Source organism: Myotis yumanensis, unplaced genomic scaffold (genome assembly GCF_028538775.1).
Source record: "Myotis yumanensis isolate MYYU_CA2020_CCGP unplaced genomic scaffold, mMyoYum1.0.hap1 SCAF_3, whole genome shotgun sequence".
In the NCBI taxonomy this organism is placed as follows: domain Eukaryota; kingdom Metazoa; phylum Chordata; class Mammalia; order Chiroptera; family Vespertilionidae; genus Myotis; species Myotis yumanensis.
In genome coordinates, this window is record NW_027223754.1 from 61,580,837 (window position 1) to 61,601,491 (window position 20,655).

At 40.0% G+C, this 20,655-nt stretch overlaps 1 protein-coding gene across 4 annotated transcripts in view; it reads left to right on the top strand.

The window, feature by feature from the left end:
• The window catches only part of KLF12 (KLF transcription factor 12), a 662,522-nt gene that overhangs the window by 611,670 nt on the left and 30,197 nt on the right, over positions 1 to 20,655 (top strand). For 3 of the 4 annotated variants that reach the window (XM_070408948.1, XM_070408947.1, XM_070408945.1), the window contains one exon: positions 10,607 to 20,214. The exons of the other annotated variant lie outside the window; for it this stretch is intronic. In XM_070408948.1, the coding sequence (XP_070265049.1) occupies positions 10,607 to 10,788 (182 nt within the window). In that variant the 3' untranslated portion in view covers positions 10,789 to 20,214. Of the gene's footprint in view, positions 1 to 10,606; positions 20,215 to 20,655 lie in introns of those variants that run through there. 4 annotated transcript variants of the gene reach the window in all.

Below are 20,655 nucleotides of genomic sequence, written 5' to 3' on the forward strand. Positions count from 1 at the left end.
AGATTATTTTTTGCAGGTAGACCTTTAAATGGCACTAGTTTTAAAGAAAAACCTTTCAAATTATTTTCTTTTTGAATATATATATATATTTGATAAGGGATTATTTATATATATATATATATATATATATATATATAGTTTAAAATGAGTAGATGTTTTTTTAACAGCTTTTGATTTACAGAAAAAGAGCAGAAAGTTTAGAGTCTCCACATACACCCTCCTCCCCCACTCCCTGGTGTCCCTTATTATTAACATCTGGCATTAGTGTGGTGCATTTGTTACAACTGATGAGACAATCTATACTAATAAAAGCCTAGGTGGCCCTCGCGAGCAACATTGTCACAAGATGGCCACACGCACAGTGGAGGCGGGGCCCGGTGATGAGGCCTGGGGGGTCCCACAGCTCCTCGTAGCGTGGAGGAGGCAGGTTGTGGCAAGGGAGGGCAGTTGTGGGCAATTGGACTAGCAGGGGAGGGCAGTTATGGGCAATTGGGCCTGCAGGGGAGGGCACTTGGGGGCAATCAGGCCAGCAGGGTAGTGGTTAGGGGGCGATCAGGCTGGCAGGCAGAAGTGGTTAGGGGCAATCAGGCAGGCAGGCAGGCAGGCAGGCAGGCAGGCAAGTGGTTAGGAGCCAGCGGTCCCGGATTGTGAGAGGAATGTCCGACTGCCGGTTTAGGCCCGATCCCTGCTGTCAGACATCCCCCAAGGGGTCCCAGATTGGAGAGGGTGCAGGCTGGGCTGAGGGACACACACACACACACACACACACACACACCCCGTGCACAAATTTCATACACCGGGCCACTAGTAGTGATATATTGTTTTTAACTAAGGCCCATAGTTTACATTAGAGTTCACTCTTGGTGGTGCGCATTCTATGGGTTTAGATAATGAAATGCATCACCATCTGTGTCTGTATGACACAGAATAGTTTCACTGCCCTAAAAATCCTGTGTTCTACTTATTCATCCTTCCTTCCATCTCTCCTCCACCCTCATAAATTATAGGCAAATGCAGATCTTTTTACTGACTCCATAGTTTTACCTTTTCCAGAATGTCATGTAATTGGAATCATAGAGTATGTAGCCTTTTTTTAGATTGGCTTCTTTCACTTAACATTATGCATTTAAGATTCCCCCATGTTTTCCAGTGGCTTGACAGCTCATTTATTTTTTTAGGTTCCAATATTTATTATTTATTTTTATTTTTAATTAAATTTATTAGAGTAACACTGGTTAATAAAATTTTATAGAATTCAAGTCTGTAATTCTATAATACATCATCTTATATTGCATTGTGTGTTCACTACCCAAAGTCAAGTCTCCTTCCAGTACCATATATTTGACCCCCTTTACCCTTTTTGTAATCCCCCCAACCCCCTCAAAAATAAATATTCAAATTCATTAAATAGGATCAAATTGTAGAATGCATACAATGAAAGCAGTACTCTCTTTGTTTCACATAAGAAGTATTTGAATTAAATTGGTTTCATTCATTTAATCAATAAGCATTTATTAGCACAGAGCACTGTGCTAGGTCCTGGAGGTACAGTGATGAACAGAGCTCAAAGATGTCCTCAGGGCCGTGCTGCTGAGTGGGGTGGGCAGACAGGAAAACCACCAGACACAGTGGGCCGTGATGAGAGTTTTAACACAGGTGTGTGCAGGATGCCAAGAGCTACATGGTCAGACTGCCTTCCAGGAAGTTTTCATTTAATCCAGTGCAGACAATAACTTGGAGGGGTAGGACGTAAGAGAGGGAAACAGAACCATTAGAAGTTGGCATTGGTGAGCGGTGGTGAGAATCTAAAGAAAGGCTGACCAGCACAGTGTGGGTAAAGGAAGCGAGGAGAACTAGACAGATACTTGGAAGACAGAACTGGCAGATGTCATAGTCAGGTTGGGGCAGGTAGAGACTAACAGATAGGAAGGAGTCCAAGAAATCTCTCCAGGTGGAGATATGTATGACTTGATACCACAGTAGATGGAGTTGCCTTTTTTCCCCAGATAGACAAACAGAAGGAGGAACATGTCTTGTCTAGGTGGTAGATGCTGAGTAGAGTTCTGGTCATGTTGAGGTTGCTTTCAGACTGTCAGTTGGAAATGTCTTATCTCTGTGTTGCTTAGGAGAGAGACCAAGGTGTAGATTCTTCAGAATCTTTCCCTGATGAGTTGTGGTGGAAGCCACGGGAGCCAAGGAAAACATGCAGATGAGAAGTCAAAGTCAAAATCTTGGTAAACATTTATGTAACAAGTAAAGGAAGAGGTCTCTGCAAAAGAAACTGAGGAAAAAGTAACCAGACCCACAGGAAAATAAATATTGTGACTACATGGAAATAAACTCAGAACAGCCAAATGAAGTACTATCTTAGACCTTGAACTTTTTGTTTTGAGTAAAATATGTTTTTATTATATGATATTTTTGTTTATTTATATTTGATTTCTAGATGAGAAGGGCTAAGCCTCTGTGTTAACACATTGTCTGTACTGTAACTGCTAATTCACATTCTTAGTCTGCTGGTCCAGTTCTGACTAGATACCCTGATTTATTAAAGCAGTGATTTCAAGTGTTCAGTGGCATTATAGAGTATTGGTTAAGATTATGAACTTTGGTGTTAGACTCCCAGGGTTCAAATCCCACCTCCACCACATACTAACTCTGGTGAAGTGGGATTGGTTATTGCAACTACTTCATCAGGAAATTGTCAAAGTTAAATGAGTTCAGATCCAGAAAGCTCTTAGAGACAAGTGTGGTAAATAGAAAGTACTATCTATTTTAATTTTTTTTTAATCAAAGAGATCCATTATGGAATTGCATGGGGAAGGTCTTGTTGACACATAATGAAAAAGATAATCAATTAACTCAGACCAGAAAATTCTGTGGGGCAGAGACTAACATATTGATTGAGTTGACAGAACCAAATGGATCGAGCAAATTATGGAACAGATTGGTCTGTTTGGCCTAAAAAATAATTTTATATCTAAAATGTTAGAAAAAATCAAGATTAGTATAGGCATTCTAGTTACCTAAAAACCTTAATTCATTTCCTTAAAAATAGCAAAAGGATCTATTTTTCATTTTTTATTGCTTATATTTCTTAACAAAAACAATTGTTTTGTGTTTGTTTTTTAATTGATTTGAGAGAGAGCAAAGGGAAGAGGGAGGAAAGTAGAGAGAGAGAGTGAAACATCAATTTATTGTTTCACTTATTTATGCGTTCACTGGTTGATTCTTACATATGCTCTGACCCGGGGTCAAACCCGAAACCTTGGTGTATCGGGATGACACCCTAACCAACTGAGCTACCTGGGCAGAGACAAAAACAAAAATTTTGAATTTCATAACCTTACAATTGAACATCCTTTATTGAGCACCTTTCATTGGCCGGGCACATGGCCTGTGTATTTCTAAGTTTCACAACAGTGCTTGTAAGAATAGTGGTCCCCTTTACAGGTGGGGGACCATGTTTCCAAAAGCTTAACTCCCTAGCTTGAGACTGAATTGTCGGTCAGTACTGAGCCTGCATTGGAGCGTGCACTCCGCCTTATTTCAAAGCCTGTGCTCTTCCAGGTCCCCTTCACCCCACCAGGAAGGAAGGCAGCTAGTCTACCCCTGGACAATTTAGGGGCCTTGTATCCATTCTCAGCTCTAGCTTTCTGTTTTCTCATTTCAAAAGCACCTAGTTTCCTTCCAGATCTAAAATTCTGTGAACTTTTATGAACTAATGTAACAGAAACCAGAAGACAAGATAGGAATCTTGATTCTGGTTTTTTCTCCCTCATATGCAAATACCATTCCTCAAGTGAAACAGATTGTCACAGCAAATATGTTGAACCTTGAGTGTAATGAAGCTCATTTGTCAGTGTCTGGGGCACCTTTTTATAAAAGTTAAACCGGGGATCATTTCAGAAATGTACTTCTGAACCAAAGAAAATGCCTGTTTCCTGTTGCAAAAGGTGTTCCTTTTCAGTTGCTTGAGAAAATAATAGAGAAGCTGATGTGAGAACATGGGTGTTTTGTTTGACCCAAGCATTTTCAAACTGCACATTCCTCTTATGTGTATTGCTCACACGTCATTTTAATATGAAAGGGCACCTGTCTTTTGTCTCAGTACAAATTTACCTTTCAGCACTTCCCATGGTGAAATGGGAGGTACCTGAAAAAGTTATTTTTGTTTCCTGAGTTTTGGGAATCCTTTCAATACCTGGTGTTTTCTTTAGCCTTTATTATGCCTTCTGCTGGGTAAATGTCATGGAAATGCATTTAGTGACTCTTAATCCTTTTCTTTGACTAAAATTGAAAGAGACAGCAGTTCTCATAATAAATCACTTTGTTGACTATTTAAAAAAAAAATCCTAATGTGAGTTTTTATTTTCCCAGAACACTTAATTAGGATTCTTGCCTGTGAAAGCGTGTGCGCGCGCGCACACACACACACACACACACACACACACTCACACACATTCACACACACACCACAAACACACACACACAGGCTGATATGCATAACAAATTATATTTAACATAAACCCCAAATGTAGAGTTAAAAAGAGTATTTTAGAATGAAATTAACAAACCCTCTTTTTTAGGTATGGTCTTTTTTAAAACTTTACAGGATTATTTTACTTTAGTAAATAGAAGCTCTTGCTCCTAGTTTCAGGTAACATTTTATTTTTCAGATGCTTTTATTTTTTTTTTTTTTTTATTTTTTTTTTAATATATTTTATTGATTTTTTACAGAGAGGAAGGGAGAGAGATAGAAACATCGATGAGAGAGAAACATCGACCAGCTGCCCCCTGCACATCTCCCACTGGGGATGTGCCCGCAACCAAGGTACATGCCCTTTGACCGGAACCGAACCCGGGACCCCTCAGTCCACAGGCCGACGCTCTATCCACCGAGCCAAACCGGTTTCGGCATCAGATGCTTTTATAGTTTAGTCCAGGTGTGTGTGTTTTTGGAGGGGGGGTGTTTTTTTTTTGTCATTGTTTTGTTGTTTTTAGAGAACTGGGGGAGGGCAGAAATTGTGCTAAAATGGTAAGATTCTTCTAGTTAAATACGAAAAGTAGAAATGGCTTGTGGATTCCTCAGGACCTTCACTTCAGAATTGAAGACTTAGAAGTTAATAAGCCCCCACATGTGGCGGGGAGGGGGGATGGCTTAGGTTAAACTCCCAATTACTCAGCTTGCGTCCTTTGATTTTCCTTATACAGTAGCAACTTAAAAAAAATCATTTACTAAGACATATGCCATGCCATTTTCTATCATTGCATTATTTCATAGGATTAATATAAGGAAAATCAAAGGGGATGTGATGGTGCAGTCAAAACTTTCAATTATTTTGAAAAATGTTGAATATATTTTCAGTGATGTTGCCACAAGGGATTGTAAGTGTATTTGTGGGTTAGAAAAAAGGAAGAAGATGGGCAGGCTATTTTCATTTTTAGTTTATTTCTAGGGAAAACAGTTTTGAATAGTATATTTGCAGAATTCTAGTTGAAATGAGTTTAAGGACAATTCACTATTCCTAAAGAAATTACTAGAAGTCATGTGTACTATCGCCGTCGTTCAGCCTGATGTAGACCAGCTGTGAGCAGCAGAACATGGACCTGGGGAGAAGCCTGACTCCTTTTGTTGTCCAAGCCAACACTTCCCATAAGAAGACTTTTGTGGAAAACTTACCTGCCATTCTTTCTCTACCACCAGCTTTTTTTTTTTTTAATCCTCACCTGAAAACATGCTTTTTTTTTAGTTTATTTTAGAGACATAGAAAGGAAGAGGTACAGAGAGAGAGAAAAAGAGAGAGAAACATCAATCATCAATCCAGTGCCTTCTGCACTCACCCCCACCAGGACTGAACTACAACCTGGGTATGTGCCCTGACTGGGATTTGAACTCTCGACCTTTTGGTGTACAAGACAACTGCTCTCCACCCAGCACCAGACAGGGCTACCACTGACATTTTAACATTAAATTTAGCTTTCTATTTTCTAGCACAATTTAAAGGAAAGAAAGTAGAATTCTGTCTGTTCTTCATTATATCCTTCAAAGATCATTTATGCACACTATAATGTATCTTACAAACTTACCACTTTAGTTAGTTTTATTTACATCAGGAAGTTAGTTTCTGTTATCTTAATTTGTTTATAAGATTATACCCTTTAAATTGTTCAAAGCACAAGCACAAAGTGTAAAGTGCTGTTTAATACAATGTAGTAGCCACTGAAGTTGTTCTTATATCTGTTTCTAAAACTTGACTAGTTCAAAAGGAGCATTTCATGTTTGTTTGTTTGTTTGTTTTATAATGAAATGCTAGGCACTGGGTGGGTACAATCAAAACCTAGGTCTCTCTTTAGCGAGGGCCCGGAGCCAGCTAGCTCCCTGCCTACTCAGAGTAGCCGTCTCCTCTTCCCCCACCTCCACAGCTTGGCCTCTGACTTTGAAACGAGATTAGAAGACCTTGCTTTTTCCCCGCTTTCTCTTTTGTTTTTAAACATGGAGATAGAATACCCATTTCCCAATTTTATTAAGGAGGTAGTAAGGACCAGGAATCTATAATAATAAAGGAGTAATATGCTAATTAGACCAGACAGCCTTCCGAACGTCCTTCCAGACAAAGCCGGGGCCGGAGTGAAGCCCGGGTCCTGGGTGCCTGCTGGCGGCCGGAGGGAAGCCCAGGTTTCGGGTGCCAGAGGGAAGCCGGTGCCAGCAGCCAGGGGAAGGAAGGCCTACTCTTGCATGAATTTTTATGCATCGGGCCTCTAGTATTTAGCATAAGATTTTTTTGATGTTTAAAAGAATCTATACATTTTTGTAAGAAAATTTTTAAGGAAAACTCATTTATCACTCAGATAATTAAATTTACTGGTTTTTGACATACTTTATCCTTCCTCCCCTCCTCAGTGGAGGTTTATATTCTTTGTTTATGCCTTCATTAATCACTTATAAGCTTACTAGAGGCCCAGTGCACAGATTCATGCACAGGTGGGGTTCCTCAGCCTGGCCTGTGGGGATCGAGCTGAAATTGGCTCTCTGACATCCCCTGAGGGGTCCTGGATTGTGAGAGGGTGCAGGCCAGGCCGAGGGACGCCACTGATGCACAATTGGGGCTGGGGAGAGACCATGGAAGGGCTCCAGGGTGTGTCTGGCCCATCTCCCCCAGACCCCAGTAGCAAGCTAACCTACCAATCAGAGTGTCTGCCCCCGGTGGTCAGTGTGCGTCATAGCGACCGGTCGAATGAATGGTCAGACACTTAGCATATTAGGCTTTTATTATATACGATATGTTATTTTTATTGGTTTTATTCATGACTAGGGAAATATATGCCTCTTGTATTTTTGAGGTCTATTCCCTTATCTCTTTTGTTATTAAGGCATAATTAGCATATAACATACCAGTTTTGGGTGTACAACATAATTGTTTGATATTTTTATGTTACAAAATGATCACTCAATAAGTGTAGTTAATATCCATCACCACACATAGATACAATTTTTGTTGTGATGAGAACTTTTATAATCTCTTAGCAACTTTCAGCTATATAATGCAGTATTATTATTAACTATGCTGTACACTATTCACCGTGCTGTACATTACATCCCCATGACTTATTTTATAAGTGGAAGATGTACCTTTAGATCACCTTCACCCATTTTGCCACCTTTGTCTTTCATGATCACATATTGCACTTGATTCTACCTCACAAAGTACTTTTCAGATTTTTACTGTTTCCCTGGTCCAGTGCCCTAACTTGTTGCTTTCCCTACTCCTCCCCTTTGAAATATCCATCTTAGAAACATTGCCGAACATCTAAGCTCCAGCTTTCTGATTCTTCCCTCCATTGTAACACAATTGTACTAAAAAGTATGGGGGTGAGGGAGCTTCATCTCTGTGTAGAATCATTGCTCTTTCAGTTACCAGGTAAAGTATAGAGAGACATTCCTGACCTACCCTCACCCGCATAACGAAGACCTTCATTTTTTAATGAGCAAAAAAGATCCTGAAAATAGTTTTTAAACCCTGATTGAATCCAGTGAGCCTTTTCAGAGAATCACTCGTTTTCTGATGCCGAGGACTCTCATTTCGGAGTATTTGATGTTAAATATTGTGTGCTTATTACTGAGAGAATTGTTAGAATTGTAACTGAGGTCCTGAGTCGAGAATGAGTGATTATCCTATAGCCACCCATCCCAAACTAACCATCTGCATCATATACTCCAATTCAGTAAGTTCACAGAATCCAAAAGCCTACAAAAAGCAGAGGTGCCTCCCTTACATCAAAGGTCAGCAAAGTTTCTGTGAAGTGTCAGATAGTACGTGTCTCCTTCTCTTTGCCCTTACTGACCTTCTAGGCCCATCCAGCTGTGGAGCCTCTTCCCCTCACCTGACCTGGGATGGCCAGGTGAGGGTCCAGCAGCATGTCTGATCCCACCCATGCTCATGTGACACTTCCTCACCAAGCTGGACACACACATCCTCCTACCACACAACTGAGAAATGCTTCTTCCCAATTAAGAAAATCCTTTAGCCTTCCCTTCTTAGGCCTTATACTCTCAGTGGCTGGTTCCATAGTAACATACGAGATGATAGCTAGGAGATACCTGTTGGTGACAAAGGGTCAGCTACCTGAGCTCAGTGCCCCAAAAATGAAGACATGATTTATATCAAGCTGAATTTACTAGAATCCATGTTCGTGATTTAAATTTCAAAAACATACAGGGATGACATGTAAATAAAAGCTTGTCAACAGTTGCCATTGATATGCAATATAATACACACACACACACCCTCCAATCTTTTTAAGTTAGGGGTTTTGCTGATTTTATTTTATTTTTTTAATTTTGTTAAATTCTGGTCAATAGACATCTGCAAAGGAGATTTTTGTCTCCATAGAACATCCAGAATGAGTCTGAAGGTGAGGTGTGGGGTTAATCCAGTCAGTAGGCTTCCTCTTGAAATGAACCCTTTCAGAGTAACCTGGAGGTTTCTTTGGGCCACACTTAAGTGCATCAATAGTTGTAGATTTAACTGGTCTGAACTATTCACTTACTTCTGAAAGGGCCATTTGATAATAGATAGTATTTCGTTAACAATTAAATGAAAAATGTTGGGTCCAGTTCCATCTAGTTTTCCCATGTAGGCATTACTCGTAGTTCTGTGTATGTGTGCCTTTGTGTATGTGTTGCAGTGTTATTAATTCATTTAAGCACTTGCTTGGTACCTATTTTAGGCTGTGAAGATACTGAACTAGAGGAGACCTGGTTCTTGATCTCCATGTATTCAGGAGAAGCTGGTAAAGGAGAAAGGCATCTAAACAAAATCTGTATATTCTGTGATAGGTGATTTAATAGGAATAGGAAGTGAGTAATTGGGGAGTAGCTACGAAAGTAGCACTATGTCTGAAGAGATAACGAAGTTTAGATGAGGAAAGAGTTACCCATTCCACCGTTGCACAGTGAAAAGTGCTGGACTTGGAGCCTAACACATCTTTTTACTGGCCATGGGGAAGTTGCTTTACTACACTGAGCCTCAGCTTTCTCATCCGTAAAGTGGGGTTAACAGTGCTCACTTTGCCGCTCTCTACATACGGATCAACAGGTAGCTTTCTTCCCTTCTCAGGCCCTGTCCACCAGAGGCCACATGTGGCCAAGCAGCATGCTGTTGGCTACTGGGTGGCAGGGGCAGAGGCGAGATGAGTGTTGTGGGGTTGCATGGGGACAGGGCTCCCGTTCTGAATGAGAGCCAGGAAAAAGCACACCTGGGTCAGCTATTGTCCCGCTCCCCCTGGGAGCTCATTCGGACAATAGATAGTGTATCTTTTCCCAGCAAAGCCTTTGCATATTTTACTGTCCTTCCAAGTTGACTGAGGGACCTGGTCAGATTACATACTTCTTCAGACTGCTTTTTACTCTAACTTTCTACACTGAACCGATTCTAGGATTCCTCAGGGCTTGCTCTAATTCCCAAGTCACTGAAAAAAGTATTTAAACTTTACACTATTAAGATATCTCAGATTCGTTCCCAATAGACATGCAAAAAGTAGATGTTTATGAATTATATGTACTTATTAATACCTCATTTGGAGGGGGTGCTTTCCATTTTAATGCAATTATATTTATTTTCAGTTACTGATAAGTGGACATTGTATTCCAAAGTAGCCTTAACCCATCTAAGTGAGATGCGCATTTTGGAGTATTGAAACAAAACGTAATTAACTACCGTTGGTGATTTGTTGTGCGTTTCAGCCGTAGAGCCACATCAAGCAAGGTAGAGCTCTGATAGCCCATTGGAGTCTACCAGTGGTCCGCGGCTGCTCCACCCAGTAGCCGTCTGTGCCTTTTGATATTTTGACTGCAGAGTAATTTGCCTGTAATGGAAGATGCAAGTGTTAACGCACTTGCCAGATGTCACGGCAGGAGAGAGGAGATTGTAACCCCCCCCATCTGACCCCACACCTGCTGATGGGATGATTAAGTTTCCTGAGGAAGGATTATGACCAAATGGAAAACCCACTGAAAACAGCCATTTCCCAGGAGGTAGTGCTGGCTTGGTTATTACAGAAAAGTGATGGAGCACCAAAGCGCGTGTCCCTTTGTGTCTTCCAGGGGAGAAGCCCTACAAGTGCACCTGGGAAGGCTGCACCTGGAAGTTTGCTCGCTCGGATGAACTGACCAGGCATTACCGCAAACACACGGGAGTGAAGCCATTCAAGTGCGCGGACTGCGATCGCAGCTTTTCCCGGTCAGACCACTTGGCACTGCACCGCCGGAGGCATATGCTGGTGTGAGGGATGCCACCCGTCCAGCTGAGCGTAAGAGCTGGCTCTCTTAGCGGCACCCGGTTCAGCAGGGCTGACTCCCCTCCACAGTGTTAACACAAAAGGGCATCACCATCCCACGATGTCTGAAACCAGAGCAGGAACAAGAAGGAACACTTCTCCTTTCGGTCTGCAGGTAACCCCCATCGCGACTCCACGAGACCCGTCTTCACGCTGGCCTGGGAGATCAGATCGGTGACACAGATGCGGGAGAGACCGGCATTGTTTTCCGTGCTGTGTGCTCGGCCACTGAACGATGTTTGTAGCTTGTCCACTTTCTGAGCTGTCAGACATTTTGTTATTGATACTGTAAAGGTCATCTACCACAAATGGATGGCTTAGAGCGGAGACCTTTCACATTGGGGATGATTCTCCCATCATCCCGCCCCCTAACCTCTTTTTACAGGAATTTCAGTTACCATCTGAGTGAGATAGAACCCCCGTCCAATCTGTTACCAGCCAGCAGCACGGACGTAGAAAAGAAGAAGCTGTTGGAGAGGTTCCATCCCCTGAAAAGAAAGGGGCACTCAGGCAGCCCTTTGCAATAGCGATGGCGGCAGCTAGATAGCGCCCGCGACTTGTCATTATGCCATGCCCTGAAGAAAACCAACATTGAGTCTTTCATGTGTTTGTTGCTGATTGTTTTTGGTTTTTTGTTGTTGTTTTTTTTGTTTTGATTCTGTTTTGTTCATCTGTTCGCGCAGAGGGGCGGCGACATTTCAGTCGGAGTCTGGTCCCGGTGTCTGCCCTGGCATGGACTGGCACAGGGCTGTTCTGTGGTTGAATAGGAAGAGCCTGTCTAAAAAACTACTGCCCCACTTCAAATTGCAGTGTTCTGTCACCCAGGCATCATCTCTTCCTGCCCCTAGGATTTGATTACAAGGAATCAGGGGGGAGGGAAAAACTTTCTTAGACACACTGGCACCAAGGTAAGGAGAGGTGGGGCTGCCCAGGCAAAGTCAGTGAACATGAAAAATCAGACAAAGCAGAGATGGAAATAATGCGCCTCTTGAGGAGAAAAGCAATAACGAATAAAAGGACTTTCCTACAATAACTTCACTGAGGACTCACGTTACCAATTTTCATACTTACTAAAGGGATTGTAAAAAACACCCCAGCATTTTAGAGGTCTTGGTTACATGCACAGCACTGAGGTAATCTTTCTGCTGTTTGTTGTCCTGCTAGGTTGACTACCACAATTAAAGATTATGCTCCCCTTCTCTTGTTTGAAAACGGTTATTTGGTGACGAGGCCAGGGAGGCATAGCAGGGAATTAACTCTTGGGTTAATGGGTCAGCTCTCCTTGGAACACAGTCAGCAGCAAGGACGTGCTCCCCGAGGAAAGCCTGACCTGGTGCTCGTTTCCTCACTTGAGGCCAAGGCTACGAGACTCTCCAGTGGGTTCTTCTATCCCGACTTCGTTTTCTACACTCTGTCAGGACCCAGTGGTTCTGCATTGGCACCTGCAGGGATGTTGAACCCACTCATCCTGTGCTGAGGGTGAGAGGAGATTACAGTCCTGTTGACCCCCTAAAATTATGAGCCTTTTTGGCATCTAGCAAAGTATACAGTAAACAAAGCAATACATTACCAACAAGCATTCTTTCAGAAAAAATACCATATTTTTCCCCCCACTAAAAGCTGGGTTTTTTTCAGCTTTATGTGGCTAAGGGGCTTGGTGAGGTTTTTAGTTATTATTGTTGTTAAGATTTTTTATAGCTTAGATACAAATGTTGCCAGCATATAGACTTTTGCAATATATTTTCATTAAAAACACTTGATTTTTGGAATTGCACAAATTAACCTCACAATATTACTAGCTCATTTTTAAATGTTTGAACATTCTGAAATAATTTCCAGTTGCAGAATTATCCTTTTTTTAAGGGTCGTCTTCTAATTCAGTTAATCTTATTCTGATGAAGCAAGGATTATAAACATTGAAACAAAGACAATTTGTGTTGGATGGTATTAAAAGGAATTATTTTCTAATGTTCAAGCAACAGCATAATGATTTTCAGGTCAAATTCTGTCTTTAGAAATATGTGCTCTGCATTTTCTGCCAGGTCTGAAAAATTCATCAGGCAATTTCCCTCCAACAAGGGCTGCAATTCTATTGACAAATAGCTTCTTCAGCTACACGATCTACTACCCACCAAGCACTGGGATTTTTTTTTTCCACCAACTGGAAAAACTTTTATCTGTACTGTATGCAACTGCTACTTCTCATTGCCTGTGACTACGTGGAATAGAAAAGGGTTGCTTGATGCATGCCAGCATTGGTTATTGGTCAGCAGCAAAGAGCACAGAGTGGGGAACCCTCTCAGCTAGTCCCAGAACCTAGTTGGCAGGTAGTAGGTGAATCACTCAGGTGACGTGTAGGCTTAATTTCATCCTAACTGCTCTCATAAGAAGGGCCAATCCTGCTCTCTGCTGAGAGATGTCTTGAGGGTGTTACAGGTAGGAATAGTGTTTAGAATTCATGAAACTGACAGGCAGTGGGAGCTTCCTGAGTGGCAGCTTGATTTAAATTTAGCCCAGAACTACATGAGCTGCTCCTCTATAATAACATAGGAAAGATTCGGGAAAGTGCATTTTTCTCCTCATCCTCTGAAAGGGGGAACCAGACTGAGACAGTAAGGTAACTGATAAAACCTGTCAGTGTTAACACCATTCCCTCTTTGACGTGTCTATACTTCTAAGGAGGAATCCAAGCACAAGTAGTGAATGAGTTGCTGTTCTCACCCCAGGACTCAAACTTACTTGAGTTTTCTATAAATGTTCCCCCATGGAAAGGAAAGTGGTTTGGGAGAGAAGGAATTGGCTTTATAAGTAGGAATGTCTTTAGGCAAAGAATAGCCCCCTCCATGTAGTTTTATGTCCATTCTAGCCTCTTTTAAAAAGCACAGTAGATAATGAATAGAATAAGTAGAATCTGAAGGACTCATCAGATGTTCTCTCCCTAGAAGTGTTCTTTGGTCTGAAATTTGAGGCTGTTCAGCCACTTTGCAGCTGGACATGTGTGCACGTTTGGGAACTTACACACGGGTGCCGGAGATGGCTTGAGAAGCTACAGGAGACCGTGCTCTCTCTCTGCATTGTGGAGATTGAGTTCAAGGGAGTTCACATGATTGGAAAAGCACTAAGGTTCAGGCTTTGAGGTTTCAATAGATTTCCTCTTCATGTTCTGATCTTAAGTTGTCAGAAAGAGATTCACACTTCCCCATCCTCCTCCGGCCCCATCCTGTCAACTGTGTGCGGACTCGGAGAAGCCTGCTGGAGAACTTACATTCTCTTACGGCATTTAGACTGAAATTCCTAATGACTTGGCCGTAAAGATCATACTACTGCCTGGCATTACTTTTACAAAGCACTATTGGACATTTATTTCCAAAAAGCAGTTGAGTAACAGTAACATAAACCACAATGAGGGGAAAAGAGCACTTTTTTTTTTCACTTTACAGTTTAAGTGGAAAATAGGAAGAGGATTGTTGGGGGAGGAGGGGATCTTAGAAAAAGCTCCAGTGTTTACAATGCCAGTTCTAGATTAGAAAGGCCATTCTCATGATGGTTGAAATTTTGAATAGCTCATACAAAGCTGTGTTCATTTTTATACAACCTTTTTAAACTTCGAATTGCCGTTTGTGTTTCAAACCTAAGTATAATTCTACATTTATGGAATCAGTTCATTAGAATGACAACATGTATATGGATAAAGATGCAGTATTCCTATTCTGTACTTTATTTATTATACTTACCAAAGCAACAGTTGAATAAATCTGGTGAGGTGAGGCCTTCAAATGTATGAATACGCCTTTGTTATGTTGTTATGACTGCTTAGAAATGTGGCCAGAATGTTGTTATAAAGGTGTCTTAGCATTGATAGTAAGGGTTGACAGAATTCAGCAGTGATAAGAATACCAGCATGGATGATACATTGAGTTATGACCTTCATATAAGGGACTGGGCATGTCTTTTACGCATCATAATAGGCCCAGGAAGCCTTAATGCTCATAGTCCATAATCCAGTCTCAGATTTTGCTCTTTACTAATGCCTATAGATTTCAGGAGTAAATGTATTCTACAACTTCACTGACCAAATCTCTTTGTTCAGTTATTGTGAGGTAGTGTATCTCATTTAAAAAATCTTTTGCTTTGATTTGGTTTTGTTTAAAAATGAGGTTTGGTAAGTTATGTCTTCCATATTACATTTCTACTTATCCCCACACTGCCATGTACTTACCTGCACAGGCACCACTGATACATGCATACCTGTATACATACCTGTATATGCAGCAGCCAGTGGGCTCATAAATATCAACAGAAAACTTTTTTAAAAGAATGAATTTGTAATAATCCATACTGTCTACAAATGTAAGTTATTTACCTTAATGGGGAATCCACTTATAATGCTATATATGACTTTGCCTGCATTTTATAGTTAAGAAGTGTACATAAAAATTTTAAATGCTATATTTTCACAGGTTCATTATAGAGTAATGTCTGTTTAGCAACTCATGTCCATTGGTACTTTAAGTGTGCTAAATACTGTGCAATTGCAATAGAAATTCAGATTTTCATAAGAAAATGAAATTGAGGATACTGCATCTTTAAAAAAATAGAGTGAAGATATTTTGCTGTATTCGTAACATATGTGATAGTGGAAAAAGTATTTTCAAACACAAATTTTACAGGGGTTGTAAATAGTTTGATGAAGTATGTTGGGAAAAAGAGCTTCTAGTTTTCATCACAATAAAAAAAGAAAACTTGTTCAGATATGCCTTGTATATCTTACATGCAATTATCGATATTGCCATGGGAACTCTGTTCCACATTCTCACAGCACATCCCTTGTGCTCTGACAAATGGAGTGGCCACTTGTCTCAATTCAGCCAGGGTGGTTTAAAACACATTGAAATCATTTTAAGTTGCAGACAACTGATTCCAAACTCAAAATGTCTTTACCTGAAAAGGGGGAAACAGTTGCACAGCTTTTTGCTTATGCTAAAGAGAAGTATCTAGCCATTGTTCTCTTTTCTCAGTTATCTTCCTCCTCGACCAAGTAGTTCTTGATAAAAATGAAAACTATACAGGTGTTGGTATTTATTCTTGTTTAATTACAGAGGGTATACTTTTAGGAGTAGCTACATCTTGACAAGATTAAGTGTTATGGATTCGGCCACATTTAAATGAATCTATACTGGCAATAGAAATAAGCTAATACCCATTTTCCGAAGTGATTAAAAGCTGAAAGTGCCTGTCAATAAACATTATGACCAATGAGATATTCCTATACTTTTACACAGCAATAATTCTTCTTCAGACTGGGTTTTTCCTCTACATTTGAGAAACGCATGCATATATGCACACAGTAATTTGGATCTGTTCACACACGCACAAAAAAATTCTCTTGTGTCTTCTTAAATATACCCAATCTTGTTGATGTTGGTATTTCTTAATTCAATCTTACAGAATGTCAGAATGCAAACCTGAATATTAAAGTTATCTTCAACATACACTATGGCATATGGCAGTTACAATTTTAAGATAAAAACTTCACTGTGATTTGCCCCAAATTTAGGAAGCACTGAGTGTGCCTCAAAAAGTTGTGTTTATTTAACAAAAGCCAATTTGTTTAGAGCAAAACACTAGAGATATTTGTTTGCCTTACTTTATCTACTAATATCAAATGCACAAATCCATCTTTGTTTCCCTTTTTCCTGATATTTTCTGTTCTCATCGAATAACCATTTTTGGAATGAATATTGACACAATTATCTATCTCCTAAAATGTCTACTGAGATATAACTGACATCAAGTAAGCCAAGGTTTGCAGTTCGTCCTGGAAATTTCCAGATTTACGTTTAGAACCTCACAACGTTGAGCTATCATTATTTTACTGCTAAAAGTGGAGTCATGAATAGAAATATACAACGAAATTATATGGGTAGACAAGAGCCCTGGAAATTCTCCAGCCCTGCCATCTCAGCATAAATCCACCCAAACAAGCTATTGAGGGCTATCAGTAAAATTATACTCTTTTAGAACCAAACATTTGGTAAGAGCAATTTAAAAGCATGACAGTAATTAAACACTCGGGCTGTAGACAGTGAAGGTGACCCGGATGCCTGGTGTTCTCCAGAACCAGACCCCAGGCCTAGAAAGCCCTCTACCGCTTCCTCCTCCAAGTTTCAGAAAGAAAGAAATGAGCCCGGAGAAGGTGGAAAATCAATTAAGTGTCAAAGGAAAGCCTTAACCTTACTGAAATCAGGTCTTCTGACTGGGCTGCTTTCTGGAAGTTGTCTGAAAGTACTATCAGAACATGAAAGGTCAAAAGGTCAGCAAGCTATGAAACAATGGCTATTCTTTATTAAACACTTACTATGTGCCAAGCCCTGTACTAGCTAATTTTTTAAGACACATTACCTCTCATCTGCACAACAATTTCAGATTTTATGGATGGTAAACTGAGGCACGGAGAGAGGCTGTGTGGTCCTCAAACACAGAAATCATAAATGGCAAAGTGGGGATGTGAAGCGACCTGTCTCTGGCTCTGAAGCCCGTATTCTTTCCACCAAAGCACCCAGCACCTGTGTACCCAGCAGCCAACTTTCCATATCTAACTCTTAAGTAGCTTTTATTATGAATGCATAGTTATCATATTTTCCAAGTAAGATACAGGGACATGCTATAGCACATGACGGTGGAACAGAATATTTGAAATCTGTCTTCTCCTAGTATATGCAGATTGCAATAACCAGATGTCTCCCTGAATTTGTCAGTACCCTCATGTCACCATCCTCCTAAATGTTTGGCCTAAAGATCCCAAATCATCAAAACTCTCCCCTACTTTGTAGCATTTTAGCCAGAGTGGGGTTTTTTTTGTGTTTTTTGTTGGTTTTTTTTACCATTCTGTGCATTTCTTTAGATGTACTAAAAGCCTTCACACTTCTACAGCCCTGCTAGAGAGAGGCTGCTTAAGGGGCATTTGGAATGTACCTCCATGGAACTAGTTGTTAATAACAGCCCATTCCTAGTAGCTGCTAATAAGGTGGCAATCATAAACATTCGGGCGATGAGCAAGGAGAGATGCAGATCACTCCTTTTCAGATTTCTCACCTAACAGCACCACCTGGGAATGTTTTAAATAATCTTAGAAATAATTTGTTCATCGTATTGTTAGTTTAATTGAATTTTTGTGAGAAGCTGTCCAACATTAGAGAAATGAAATCCCCTCCTCCTTTTCTGTGTATCACAAGGTCTCTGACAGTATTGATTCATAGAAGTACTAATGGACTTAGAAAACATTAAGAGAATGTCATTTCTCATGGTGTTTCTTTTTCTGAAAATGAATCTCCTGAATTATGATCTTTCTCCCTGTTACTTGGCTGAGAGAAGAGATCAACCTGCATAAACAAATTCCCTCCTGCACGGAAAGCCAGTGTTTGGTGTGCACATCCCACTCGGAGAGGGGCTCTCTTCCCAGTTAATTGGGTTCCACAAGCAATAATTTCTCAACAACAAAACCACACCTTTCATTGAGTTGAAAAGAGATGAATGGTGGAAATAGTACTTTTTTCATTCTAGACTTCATCTCTAGACATTTAAAATCCTTGAGCCAAGAGAGTCTGCTCTTTGTGTAAAGCAAGAACCAATGACTCTTTGTGTGAATTATTATATCTTGCTTTTTCCAAAGCAAGCTTACCAAGACTTTTATGGAGATTGATTTTTTGGTTGAGAAATGAGGGTGAATGGAAGAGTAGCATTTGGGTCAAACTCTACTACTAAAAGTGTCCAAGTAATCAAAAAGTAAGATACTTTGAGGACTTATCAATGTCTTTCCTTTCCGCTAATTTCATGCTCCAAAGATTCTGCATAAAACATTATAGAAAATGCTTTTGCCCTACTTGTGCTTCTAGTTTTCCCATAGCAGAATTTTGTAATTGCATCCAGACTGTAGTATCTATTTTGTTCCTCAAACTTTATTACATTGGATGGGTATTGTTGAACTGGGGCACTGGTGCCTATATTCAAGGCTCTTTCCTATCAACTTGTCTGTCCACAATTTGTTGTGTTTGAAAGCTCATTTTTAAAAATTACCATCCCCCCCACACACACACGGAATGGTGGCTGTGTTGTTTTGTTCATGTCTGTGGGACACATTGCATCACATGGCAAACCAACTCTGTGTGGAAATGAGATAACTACTTACAAAACCAGCTTGAAAACATCGTCTTATGTATGATGTCATCCTGCATCATAATGCAATTATGTGTATCATAACATGTTCATTTACAAAAAGAGAGAAACCAGCAAATTCACGTTTGTCCATAGAAGAATGTACTCAGAATGTTGTGTCTTGTGAAACGATGAGAACAGACCACCTTTAAGATACCCACCTGCCACTTAAAATGACTTAGTTATAATTAGTAGTAGTCTAGACATTGCTTTTGTTGTGTGGGGGGGAGGTGGGGGGAGTCACGTTCTTTTGAATAAATCTCTCAGTCATATTTGAAAAAAAGAAATACGTGGGATTAAAGAAAAATATCATCTTTGGCCAAATCAAGCAGGCATCTTTTTCCTTTTCCTTAACACTGAGCTCATTATACATGGTGATTGGATTACAGGATCTATCTGTGTAAAAATACAAAAACATCCTTTAGGCTACAAAGCAGTTATTCTAGGCTTGAAACCCCTGAACAGCAAATTGAATAGATGTGCTGTATCTGATTCACGTGTCGGATGTAATTTTACAAAAGCCTCTTGGGTCTCTAACCCCAGCGAGTTCGAGTGCCCAGAGGAGGTCATACCCACTAGAGGATAACCCCCCACCCCGCCTCAATGATACTGGCAAGCAAGTGTGTTCATTTCCAAATCTTCATTTGGTTTTCTGTTCAGAGTTTTAACGAATGAATTTATTTCTCCAGCTTATCTACAGATCTAATTTCCCAATAGTTTTCTCTGCATTTATATACTCTGTAGTGTTTAGGCAGACTCTGTTATAAGTTTATTAATATTATGTAAGTGTTGTTCTTGTATTTATGTATAGTGTATGTATTGTAAATATACTCAGAGCTTTTTTTCCTTTTACTGTAAAATGGTGATTTTGTTTTTTTTGGCCCTATGATAATGTAAAGGGAGACCCTCCTAATGAGATTCTCTCAGAGGATGATTATTCCAGTCTATTCTCAGAGATTTAAATGAACAAGTGTTATCGTTTTTAATGGTGTCTCAGACATATTCTGTTGGTGCATTGCTTTTCTGTATTCAACTTTCCTATGAATTGAGCTGTGAACTGAAATAGAGTTTAAACCTTTAACTGTATGCATTTGTATAATTATCTGAATGAAGGCATGAAGGTTAAATAAAGCATTTTGTATGGAACAAAACTCCCTAATTATTACTAAGGCTGACTCAGACATTTTTGAAATCATAGCTATTAACCATTCTAATTAAACCTTTGTTATGAAAAGTTTTACCATTTCTCTCTAGTAATGTAAAACACAGAACTAGATAGACTCTACATTAAAAAATGAACTGGATTTTTATTTCATAACAGCCAGTACCTGAAGAGGGATTCCTAACAATATTTTAATGAATGTAAAACTAAAAAAGGTCCAGAAGTAGGAAGTGGTATAAAAAATACATCTTTCATGGACTAAAATTGAATCTCCATTAGTTATAATTCTTCAGACTTTATGTGTCATTTAAATGTAGAATTATCCATCAAGCACATGCCCAGGCTAGGTGATTTCTGTAAATTTTAAAGAAAACTGGATTGTAGAGGCTTTTGAAAATAAGGCCATTAATGAGTAGAATTTTAAGTAGTTGGCTAAAATA